Here is an 11,924-nt window from a genome sequence, read left to right as displayed (position 1 = left end):
GCTGACGTTCTGTGCAGCGTCCCGCCCTTCCCCTGACTGACAGGCCTGGGGGCGGGAATATGCGCTACTAGGCCGCAAAAGCCGGGGACTAAAGTTATAAGCGCGGCCCGCATATAAGCGCGGCCGGCGCGGTAGTCCCCGGCGCACTAACACACCCAGCAGTGCTGCAGTGTATATGGCACCAGCGCTCCATGCGCGGTCCCCCCGGGGACACAGAGTACCTCACAGTAGCAGGGCCTTGTCCCTGACGATACTCGGCTCCTGTCCAGCAGATTCCCCAGGGGCTGCGGAGGGAGCACAGTCTCCAGTGCCTGGAGACCGATAAGGATCCCACTTCGCCCAGAGCCCAGTAAGGGATGGGGAAGGAAAACAGCATGTGGCTCCTGCCTATGTACCCGCAATGGGTACCTCAACCTTAACAGCACCGCCGACTAGAGTGGGGTGAGAAGGGAGCATGCTGGGGGCCCTATATGGGCCCTCTTTTCTTCCATCCGACATAGTCAGCAGCTGCTGCTGACTAAGATGTGGAGCAATGCGTGGATGTCAGCCTCCTTCGCACAAAGCATAAAAACTGAGGAGCCCGTGATGCACGGGGGGTGTATAGGCAGAAGGGGAGGGGCTTTACACTTTTAAGTGTAATACTTTGTGTGGCCTCCGGAGGCAGAAGCTATACACCCAATTGTCTGGGTCTCCCAATAGTCTTCTGTCCCTTGAGGAGTGTCCACTGTCTATAATAAGTGTCCTGCATTGTAACTTTACTGCTGCACGGACACTTCATTATTGACCGCGGCTAGGTCTTATTTTCAGGGGAGGTCTTTTTTTTTTTTTTTTTTTTGGGAAACAGTACCCACAAATTTTGGAACAGTACCAACAATCTTTGACATTTTTGGCAATGTGTTAAATTATGTCCAATTTGCTTTAATTTTCTTTGTGTTCCAATACACAACAGAAAGATGTTTATCAAAACCTATGTAATTGCAATCATTTTCTAGAACAATTTCAAGGGTGCCAACACTTTCAGCCATGACTATTCTGGTTGACATGTGAGGTTTTGGAAGGGTGGTAACAGAGCGGGAAAAACTTTACTAAAAAGGGAAATTACCCTAGAGATTTTATTTAGAGGGGGGGTGGGGTAATTAGCAACCCCTTTAACCACTTAGTGACAGAGCTAATTTTCACCTTAATGACCAGACCAAATTTTGCAATTCTGACCAGTGTCACTTCGTGAGGTTATAACTCTGGAACGCTTCAACAGATCCCAGAGATTGTCCTAAAGTTGGTACTAACATGAAGTCCAATATGTGACGAAAAAACAATTTTTTTTTTTTTTTTTGCGTTTATGAAGAAAATTGAATATTGGCAAAAATTTTGAAAATTTTATACCGTTAAACCAGATATTTCCGTGACACAAAAATAGTTACTAAATAACATTTCCCACATGTCTACTTTACCTCAGCACAATTTTGGAAACAAATTTTTTTTTTTTTGTTAGGAAGTTACAGGGGTTCAAAGTTTCAGTGATTTCTCATTTTTACATCAAAATTTACAAAACGATTTTTTTTAGGGACCACATCACATTTGAAGTGACTTTGAGGGGCCTAGATGACAGAAAATACCCAAAAGTGACACCATTCTAAAAACTGCACCCCCCCAAAGTACTCAAAACCACATTCAAGAAGTTTATTAACCCTTCAGGTACGTCACATGAACAAAAGCAATGTAGAATGAAAAAAAGCAAAAATTAAAAATTTTACCTAAAAATGTTGCTCTAACCCAAATTTATTCATTTTTAGAAGAAACAACAAAATGGACCCAAAAACTTGTTCCCCACTTTCTTATGAGCGCGCCAATACCCCACATGTGGTCAGAAACCTCTGTTTGGACAAATGGGAGGGCTCTGAACAGAAGGAGCAATATTTGAATTTTGGAAAGCAAATTTGGCTGAAAAAGATTGCGGGCACCATGTCACATTTGGAGGACCCCTAAGGTACCTAAACAGCAGAAACCCTGCACAAGTGACCCCATTTTGGAAACTAGGCCCCTCAAGGCATTTATCTAGATGTTTGGTGAGTACCCTGAACCCCCAGGTGCTTCACAGAATTTTATAACGTTGAGCCATGAAAAAAAAAATAAAATAAAATTTTACCACAAAATTGTTGTTATTTCAACCAGGTAGCTTTTTTTTTTTTTACAAGCGTAAAAGGAAAAAATTCAGCATAACATTTATTGTGCAATTTCTCCTGAGTTTGGCGATACCTTATATGTGGTGGAAATCAACTGTTTGGGCGCATGGCAGGGCTCGGAAGGGAAGGAGTGCCATTTGACTGCAAAATTGGCTGGAATCAATAGCGGACGCCAGGTTGCATTTGGAGAGCCCCTGAGGTGCCTAAACAGTGGCGGTCCCTCACAAGTGACTCCATTCTGGAAACATACACCTAGATAAAAGCCTTGAGGTGTCTTATTGAGCAGTTTGAATCCACGAGTACTTCACAGAATTTGATAAGCTTAGGTTGCCATATTGAAAATTTTCATTTTTTTCACAAAAATGTTGCTTCAGCATCAAATTTCTTACTTTTTCAAGAGACAACAACAAACCGTGGACCCAACAGGTTGTTATCCAATGTCTTATGAGCACAGGGATACCCCACATGTGGCCAAAAACCTCTGTTTGGATAAATGGGTGGGCTTGGAATGGAAGGAGCACCATTTGAATTCTGGAAAAGTTTAAATAAATTGCGGGCACCATGTCACATTTGCAGGGCCCCTTGGGTACCTATACAGCAGAAAACGCCCCACAAGTGACCCCATTTTGGAAACTGGATTTTATTCAGGAGTATAGTAAGCATTTTGAATCCACAGGTACTTCACAAAAATGTTGCTGTAGCAACAAATGTCACTTTTAGGCTATGTGGCCATGATTCAGAGACATGGCGTCTAGTACACAGTGTCCGCCTCCTGCAGAGATGTGAGTGTTGTCCACGGGAGAACGCAGCTGCCCATGCCCACGATTTGGGTTCAGGCCGCTGTGGAGCTCTATGCTACCTGCAGAGAACACTCTTGTCTCCGCAGCATAAATTGACATGCTGAGGCTCGGGAAGCTGCGCCACAGGTCAGTGTATGCTGCGGAGAAAAGAAGCACATTGGACAAGCACATTGGGCATGGGATTTCTAAAAATCCTTCCACTGTGCTTCTACTGCACAACGCAGCGCTATAGACACAGGGAAAACTCTGCGCCCAAAACGCTGAAAATCCCGATTGTGGGCGCACAGCCTAAAATACTACAATGGATGAATGGATAGATGTCAAACATATATAACGTCCCGCCACCTGCATATTCTAAGCTGGCGCCCTTTAGTGCCTTTCATGTGGCACTAAAGGGTGCCTAGCCTTGTATTTAGCCCCCCAAAAAATTAAAATAAACGACGTGGGGTCCCCCCTATTTTTGATAGCCAGCTAGGGTAAAGCAGACAGCTGTAGCCTGCAAACCACAGCTGACAGCTTCACCTTGTCTGGTGATCAATTGAGGGCTCCCCAGGCGTTTTTTTTTTTTTAAAAACGTGGGCCCCCCCCCCCCCAAATTAGATCACCAGCCAAGGTGAAGCGGACAGCTGGGGTCTGGTATTCTCAGGGTGGGAAGAGCCATGGTTATTGGACTCTTCCCAGCCTAAAAATAGCAGGCCGCAGCCACCCCAGAAGTGGCGCATCCATTAGATGCGCCAATCCTGGCGCTTCGCCCCAGCTCATCCCGCGCCCTGGTGCGGTGGCAGATGGGGTAATATATGGGGTTGATACCAGCTGTAATGTCACCTGGCATCAAGCCCTGGGGTTAGTGATGTCACGGCATCTGAACAGATACCCGACATTACTAACCCAGTCAGTAATAGAAAAAAAAATAAAGACAAAAAAAAAAAAAATTGAAAAAACTCCGAAACATTCCTTGTTCCCCAATTTATTGAAAATAAACAAATTCCGGTCGCTGTAATCCATTTTGGAGGTCCCACGCCGACTCGATCTTCTAGAATATAGGGGGCACGTTCAGGGAACGTATCCCCCATTTTCTGGAAGAGCAAGCTCTCCATGAGCAGTGTGGGTGCAGTAATCTGAGAATACTGCACTCACACTGCCCCGGTCCAACTTTGGGCAGAGTGACCTGCAGTAACCTCATTCCAGAATATGAGGGGCACGCTCACAGAACGTACCCCCCATTTTCTGGAACAGCAGTCTCTCCATGTGAGGAGTGTGGCTGCAGATTACTGCACTCACTCTCCCCCGGTCCACAGTGGAGCAGCCTGTGCAGCAGCAACGTCAGCGTCCCTGCTTGCAGGGATCCAGCTGACAGCCGCTGTCTGCGCATGCGCCGCCAGCATTCAAGAAGGAGGCGGCGTGATCGCGGGACGGATCACCAGCCAGGTAACGTAAGACCGGGGGCGGACGCGGGGGGGGGGGGGGGGGGCGCTGCCATCTTCCACGCTCGAGGGGGGTGGCTCTGGAGAACCGGAGGGGGCTCCGGTGACCAGAAGGCTCCGGTGGACCAGAGGAGGGGTCAGGGGGGAGGACATTTCCATCCGATCTGAAATGTTTGATCATTTCAGATCAGAGGGAAATTAATGCAGAGCCGGCAGCGGCGGCAGCAGTTTTCTGTGCGCTTGGTGCCATTTTGACTGCTCCGGAGGTGGGGTAGGGGTTGGAACTCTCCGGTAACGGGGGCTTTGGGGGCACTAGGGGTTTAGATTTTTCTCATCTGACATGTTTGATCATGTCAGATGAAGAAATCAGTTTTACCGGCCATTTCTTTTTTTTTATGTGACCGTCGGTATACGGTGTATACCGGCGATCACATTATCGGGGTCCAAAAAAAAAAACCACCCCGATTCATAATCTGGGGGGGTCTCAGCTACCCCCGGTAGCTGAAACCCGAGATTTTCGGTCGCTGGGGGACGCTACAGTGGTTTTTTTTTCGGGCCGCCGCTTTAAAGCGGCGGAACAGAATAAGTACCCTGTTTTGCCGCCGCTTTAAGTCGTACGGCTGTCGCTATGAGGTTAATGTTCAATGCAATGTTGTGTAAATAAGCAAATAAGGCGAGAGCCATCATTGGATTCGTACATCTTTATTATTTTTATCATACAACTAAAACATCAATGTGCATTTAGTGAATATACAAGGGTCTACAATTTTAGCAATTACAAGTGTTTAAAATTATTTTTTTTTTTAGCATTTATATTTTTTGCAGTCTTTTTTGTAAAATGTGCTATATACTGATTCAGGAAGAGAAAGAAAAAAAAAAGTTATCAAGTCACAACTTCAAAGTAACAGCCTCATACTTAAAGGAAAAGGCAGATCTGAAAAGGAGAAGAGCAGCTGTACAAAATCCCATCAGTGGAGGCAAGACGTTCTATAAAACAGGAGCCTGCAATGTAAGGCGTGGGGGGCTTCATCCCAAAATTATCACATTTAGTACAGTTTTATCCCCTCCCCAATTCAGGATTGAGTTGCTACTTTTTTTGTTTAAAGAGTACCCATTACTCAGAACAGAGGCAGTTTTTGGTAGGCTGAATATTGGCTTGGCCTACTACTGATATCAGTCAGGCTTCAGTATTGTGGAGCCTCATGGTAACCCCATGAGCTGCTGGGCAGCCGGAAGAGCGCCCCCTTCACTATAGGCAGGTAACATGGCTGAGTTACATTGCACATAAAAAGAAAAAAAAAAAAAAAACAGACATATTGCAGCAGACACTCACAGTTTTAGCAGCATACATTAAGAAAAACAAAGCCAAAAGTAAAAAAAAAAAAAAATATAAAAAAAGGCAGAAAATATATGAATTAAAGGTTCAAGAGGCCAAACTAAGTCTGACAGATTCAATATTAGAAAATTACTCAAGTGCAACAAGTGAACAGAGGGCAGAACGGTGAGTGATACAACAGGAATGCCAGGCATGGGCACCAACAGAAATACAAAGAATGAAGCCTATGTAAGTGGATGGACTTTATTGTGAAGGCGTCTCCAAGGCTCAACATTTGCTGTTCTTTACACCCGTTCATCCTCAGAATCATCATCATCTTCTGAAGCTAAAATATAAAAAGAAATAAATTGTGAAAGCAACATTGGGTTTATGGGTTGACAGATCTCTAATAATGACCAGTTTCAGAGGACCACGCTTCAGCAAAACATTTACTAAAATCCCTGTTTGCATGCAATCACCGGATAGGACCGCCCACTGGACCACTGAATATGTAATCACTAGATGGAGAGACCACTCTGCATACACAATCATGAAATAGGAAAGACCACTGCATTTGCTTCACTAAATAGGACCGGCCAACTATGCATAGACAGGGATTTCAATGGAAAAAAAACTTGTAATGAATATCTTAAAATTGTCTTGTTGTCTTCAGCTTCTCTACACCATGCTGTACATAGATTGGACTGCAACTACAACATGACAGGGTTCCCTTTAGTGATGCAAGTCACCTCCCAACTTGCGGAATTTGCTGTGATTTTTTCATAATTTCTCAAAAATCCACAGTACAGCGAGTCCCCAGCCATTTCTATGGCATTTGGGGAGTGCTGTGCCCATGCTGCAGGCTTTTCCGCAGCGGAAATAATGCAGATTTCCCTGCGGAAAAATCTTCAGCATGTGAATTATTCCGCACGATCCCATACTTACCTGCCTTGATAGAAGACACCGGAGTCACTTCCTCTGATGCAGAGGAGCCAGGAGCAGGAGGTGGACGGGGCCTGCACGAGCTCTGGCCCGCCCACCTTCTCCTGCAAAGTGCAGACAGACAGCCAGAAAGTGAAGTGCTGCATGATGGAGGCAAGTATGAACTCATCGATCACTCCAGCACTTATTCTGCATTGAGGATGCAGTGCCAAAGCCATGGTACTGTATCCTCGATGCAGAATGTCCGCAGGACATTCCGCAATACATCTGCAGCATGTAAACAGACAAAGTTGTGCTGCGGTTTTCTGGGACCTCCTGCAGGATGTCCTGCGGATATATCCGCACAACACTTTCCCCGTGGGCACATAGCCTAAAAGAGAATTTTGTTTACTTACTGTAAATTCTCTTATAGTTCCGTATTGGGAGACCCAGACATTGGGTGTATAGCTTCTGCCTCCGGAGGACACACAAAGTACTAAACTAAAAAGTGTAGCTCCTTCCTCTGCCTCTGAGCATATACACCCCCTGGATAACCAGATCTAGCCAGTTTAGTGCAAAAGCTGAAGGAGAATAGCCACCCACAAGTAAAGACAGAGCAAGAACCGGAACAACCGGAGACTCTGTCCACGACAACAGCCGGTGATAACACGCGGAACAAGAAACTGCCAACAGGCAACAGAGAGGGTGCTGGGTCTCCCAATACGGAACTATAAGAAAAAGAATTTACGGTAAGTAAACAAAATTCTCTTTTTCTTTATCGTTCCTGTGGGAGACCCAGACATTGGGACGTCTCAAAGCAGTCCATGGGTGGGAATAAACAGAAAAACTGAGAAGTAGGCAGAGCCTAACTTCACAAATGGGCGACAGCCGCCTGAAGGATGAGTCTGCCCAAGCTCGCATCTGCCGAAGCATGAGCATGCACTTTGTAGTGCTTTGAAAAGGTATGCAGGCTAGTCCAAGTGGCAGCCTGACAGACTTTGAGCCGTAGCCTGGTGCCTGAAAGCCCAAGAGGCACCGACAGCTCTGGTCGAGTGTGCCTTGATCCCCGGCGGGGGAGGCACCCGGGTACACTGGTAGGCATCGGAAATGGCCGACCTAATCCAACGAGCTAAGGTCGGCTTAGAAGCAGAGAAGCCCTTACGCCGACCTGTGGTTAGCACAAAAAGATGTGCACCGCCTAAGAACAGCGGTGCGAGACACAGATCCGGAGCGCCCGCACCAGATCCAGAGTATGCAACGCTTTTTCAAAGCGATGAACAGGAGCCGGACAAAAAGGCAGGGAAATGTCCTGTTAAGGTGGAAAGGAGAAACCACCTTAGGGAGAAAGTCCGGAGACGGACAGAGAACCACCTTGTCTTGGTGAAAAACCAAAAAAGGTGACTCCGAAGAGAGCGCAGCCAAATCAGAGACTCTCCTGAGGGAAGTTATGGCCACTAGAAAGACCACTTTCTGTGAAAGACGAAACAAAGAAACCTCCCTAAGAGGCTCAAAGGGGGGTTTCTGCAAGGCCGTGAGAACCAAATTGAGGTCCCAGGGATCCAAGGGCCGCCGGTAAGGCGGAATGATGTGAGACGCGCCCTGCATGAAGGTGCGGACCTGAGCCAGCCGGGCGATACGCCGCTGGAACAGCACTGACAGAGCCGAGACTTGTCCCTTGAGGGAATTGAGGGATAGTCCTAGCTGCAGACCGGACTGTAGAAAGGACAGAAGAGTCGGCAAGGAAAAAAGCCAAGGAGCATGGCCGGAAGAGCGACACCAGGACAGGAAAATTTTCCAGGTCCTGTGATAGATTTTGGCCGAGGAAGACTTCCGAGCCCGAGTCATAGTGGAGATTACTTCAGGAGGAATACCAGAAGCAGTCAAGATCCAGGACTCAAGAGTCACGCCGTCAATCTGAGAGCCGCAGAATTCTGGCGGAAAAACGGACCTTGTGAGAGAAGGTCTGGACGGTCCGGAAGATGCCACGGCACCTCTACGGACAGATTGAGCAGGTCTGGGTACCAAGCTCGCCTGGGCCAGTCCGGAGCAATGAGGATGACTCGACGGCCCTCCATTCTGATCTTGCGCAGAACTCTGGGCAAGAGAGCTAGAGGGGGAAACCCGTAGGACAGACGAAACTGGGACCAATCTTGAACCAGAGCGTCCGCTGCAAAGGCCTGAGGATCGTGGGAGCAAGCCACGTAAACCAGAACCTTGTTGTTGTGCCGGGATGCCATTAGATCCACTTCTGGAGTGCCCCACTTGCGGCAGATTGACTGAAACACTGCCAGATGCAGGGACCACTCGCCACTGTCCACGGTTTGACGGCTGAGATAATCTGCTTCCCAGTTTTCCACGCCTGGGATGTGGACTGCGGATATGGTGGACTTGGAGTCCTCCGTCCATTGAAGGATGCGTTGAACCTCCAACATTGCCAGGGGCTGCGTGTCCCGCCTTGGTGATTGATGTAGGCAACCGCTGTCACGTTGTCTGACTGGACTCGGATGTGCTTGCCCGCCAAAAGGTGGTGAAAGGCTAGGAGAGCTAGAAGCACAGCTCTGGTTTCCAGCACATTGATCGAGAGGGCTGACTCGGACGGAGTCCAAGTGCCCTGCGCTCGGTGGTGGAGACATACCGCTCCCCAGCCGGATAGACTGGCATCCGTGGTGAGGATCACCCAGGACGGGGCTAGGAAAGAGCGCCCCTGAGACAGAGGGGCCGAAGCCACCACTGAAGGGAGCTCCTGGTCTGTGGCGACAGAGCCACTAGCCTGTGCAAGGAGGAAGTCCGCTTGTCCCAACAGCGGAGAATGTCCAGCTGCAGAGGACGCAGATGGAACTGGGCAAAGGGAACCGCTTCCATTTACGCCACCATCTGACCCAGCACCTGCATTAGGTGCCTGATGGAATGACGGCGGGGCCTCAGCAGAGAGCGCTCCGCCAGATGGAGGGACTGCTGTTTGACTAAGGGCAGCTTCACAAGTGCCGGCAGAGTCTCGAACTGCATCCCTAGGTACGTGAGCCTCTGGGTCGGAGTCAGAGTGGATTTGGGCAGATTGACAAGCCACCCGAATTGGGCTAGAGTGGCGAGAGTGAGCGAGACACTCCGCTGACAGTCTGCGCTGGATGAAGCCTTGACTAGAAGGTCGTCCAGGTAAGGAATCACTGCCAACCCCTGGGAGGTGCAGAACCGCAACCACTGCTGCCATGACCTTGGTGAATACTCGAGGGGCCGTGGCTAACCCGAAGGGGAGAGCCACGAATTGGAAATGTTCCTCTCCGATTGCAAAACGTAGCCAACGCTGGTGTGAAACTGCAATTGGCACATGCAGATAGGCATCTCTGATGTCGATGGATGCCAGGAAATCTCCTTGGGTCATTGAGGCAATGACTGATCGCAGAGACTCCATGCGAAAATGCCGCACCTGAACATGCTTGTTGAGAAGCTTGAGATCCAGGATGGGCCGGAAGGAACAGTCCTTTTTGGGGACTAGGAAGAGATTTGAGTAGAAACCTCTGAACTGTTCCCGGGCGGGAACCGGTACAATTACTCCGTTGGCCTGCAAGGATGCCACGGCCTGAGAAGGCGGCGGCCTTGGAGCAGGGGGGAGTTGACAAAAAAAAAAAAAAAAAATCTGTTTGACGGGCTGGAAGAGAATTCTATCCTGTAGCCGTGGGAGATTATATCCCGCACCCACTGATCGGAGACGTGTTGAAACCACACGTCGCCAAAGTGGGAGAGCCTGCCACCGACTAAGGACGTTGCTGGCGCGGCCAGATAGTCAAGAGGAGGCTGCCTTAGTGGCAGCAGCTCCTGCGGTCTTCTGTGGACGCGCCTTTGTGCGCCAGTTGGATTTTTGGTCCTTGGCTGAGTTAGTGGACGAGGCCGAGGGCTTAGAGGATGACCAGTTGGAGGAACAAAAGGAACGAAACCTCAACTGGTTCCTACCCTGGGCAGGTTTCCTGGTTTTAGTTTGTGGCATAGAAGTACTCTTCCCGCCAGTAGCTTCCTTAATAATTTCATCCAGTTGTTCACCGAATAGCCTGGATCCAGCAAAAGGGAGTCCAGCAAGGAACTTCTTTGAAGAAGCATCTGCCTTCCACTCTAAGCCACAAGATCCTGCGGATAGCGAGGGAATTAGCCGAAGCCACCGCAGTGCAGTGAGAAGCCTCCAGCATGGCAGACATGGCATAGGATGAAAAAGCTGAAGCTTGGGAAGTTAAGGTAACCATTTCGGGCATAGATTCCCTGGTGAGGGAATGCATCTCCTCTAGAGAAGCAGAGATGGCTTTGAGAGCCCACACTGCTGCAAAAGATGGGGAGAACGAGGTCCCTGCCGCCTCATACAGATTTGGCCAGAAGGTCAACCTGGCGGTCAGTGGAATCCTTGAGAGGTGCCATCAGCCACTGATACAACGGTCCGGGCTGAGAGTCTAGACACTGGAGGGTCTACCTTTGGTGAATGAGCCCACTCCTTGACCACCTCAGGTGGAAAGGGAAAACGGTCATCAGAACCACTCTTTGGGAAGCGTTTGTCAGGACAGGCCCTAGGCTTGGTCACAGTGGCCTGAAAACTGGAGTGGTTAAAGAACACACTCCTTGTCCTCTTAGGCAAGGTAAACTGGTGCTTTTCTGCCAGAGAGGGTTGCTCCTCCGATACTGGCGGATTGAGGTCCAGTACAAAATTAATGGACGCAATCAAATCACTAACATCCGAGTCACTTTCGGACAGATCAATGGGGCACATGGAGGTAGCCTCCGAGCCCCCAGTAAAGGCATCCTCCTCGTCCTGCGAGTCAGCTCTTGAAATCAGAGCCGCGGGACGAGGAAGGAGATGGGACCCTGCGTCTCCTCTTAGGAGGACGGGGTCTGGGACCAGATGAAGAATCCTCTGTGAGCTCCGCTGAGAGAGCCCTAGCAGCAGAGGCACCCTGTGAAGGGGGCTGATGCACGTTCAGCAAAGTCCGGGACAGCTGTCCCATGGAGTCGGCAAAAGACGGAGATTGACCTAGAGAAGGATTCTACCCAAGCCGGGGGTTCAGCCACAGGAGCCGGAGAGACCACTGGGGGGGCGATTCCAGGCTGAGGCATTGTCAGGGCAGAGCAGGCATCACAATGTGGATATGTGCTCGGTTCTGGCAGTAGGAGCTTACATGCAGTGCATACTGAATATAGCTTTGGAGCCTTGCTCCTCGTGTGAGACATGCTGCTGAAGTGGGGGCTCTTGCCAGAGTGACCCCCAGAGAGTATATACGGAGACCCACAACCAGAGGTTGTGGCT

The 11,924-nt window shown here is 49.1% G+C and overlaps 1 protein-coding gene across 4 annotated transcripts in view; it reads right to left on the bottom strand.

Moving 5' to 3' along the window:
* Positions 1-5,093: 5,093 nt before the first annotated feature.
* MARCHF7 (membrane associated ring-CH-type finger 7) overlaps positions 5,094-11,924 on the bottom strand; it is a 47,025-nt gene continuing 40,194 nt past the window's right edge. For all 4 annotated transcript variants that reach the window (XM_075317254.1, XM_075317256.1, XM_075317257.1 and 1 more), the window contains one exon: positions 5,094-6,068. In XM_075317254.1, the coding sequence (XP_075173369.1) occupies positions 6,028-6,068 (41 nt within the window). In that variant the 3' untranslated portion in view covers positions 5,094-6,027. The remainder of the gene's footprint in view (positions 6,069-11,924) is intronic.

This window comes from Anomaloglossus baeobatrachus, chromosome 7, assembly GCF_048569485.1.
Source record: "Anomaloglossus baeobatrachus isolate aAnoBae1 chromosome 7, aAnoBae1.hap1, whole genome shotgun sequence".
Classification (NCBI taxonomy): domain Eukaryota; kingdom Metazoa; phylum Chordata; class Amphibia; order Anura; family Aromobatidae; genus Anomaloglossus; species Anomaloglossus baeobatrachus.
Note: the sequence above shows the minus strand (reverse complement) of the source record. Positions and strands in the feature narration are given on the sequence as shown.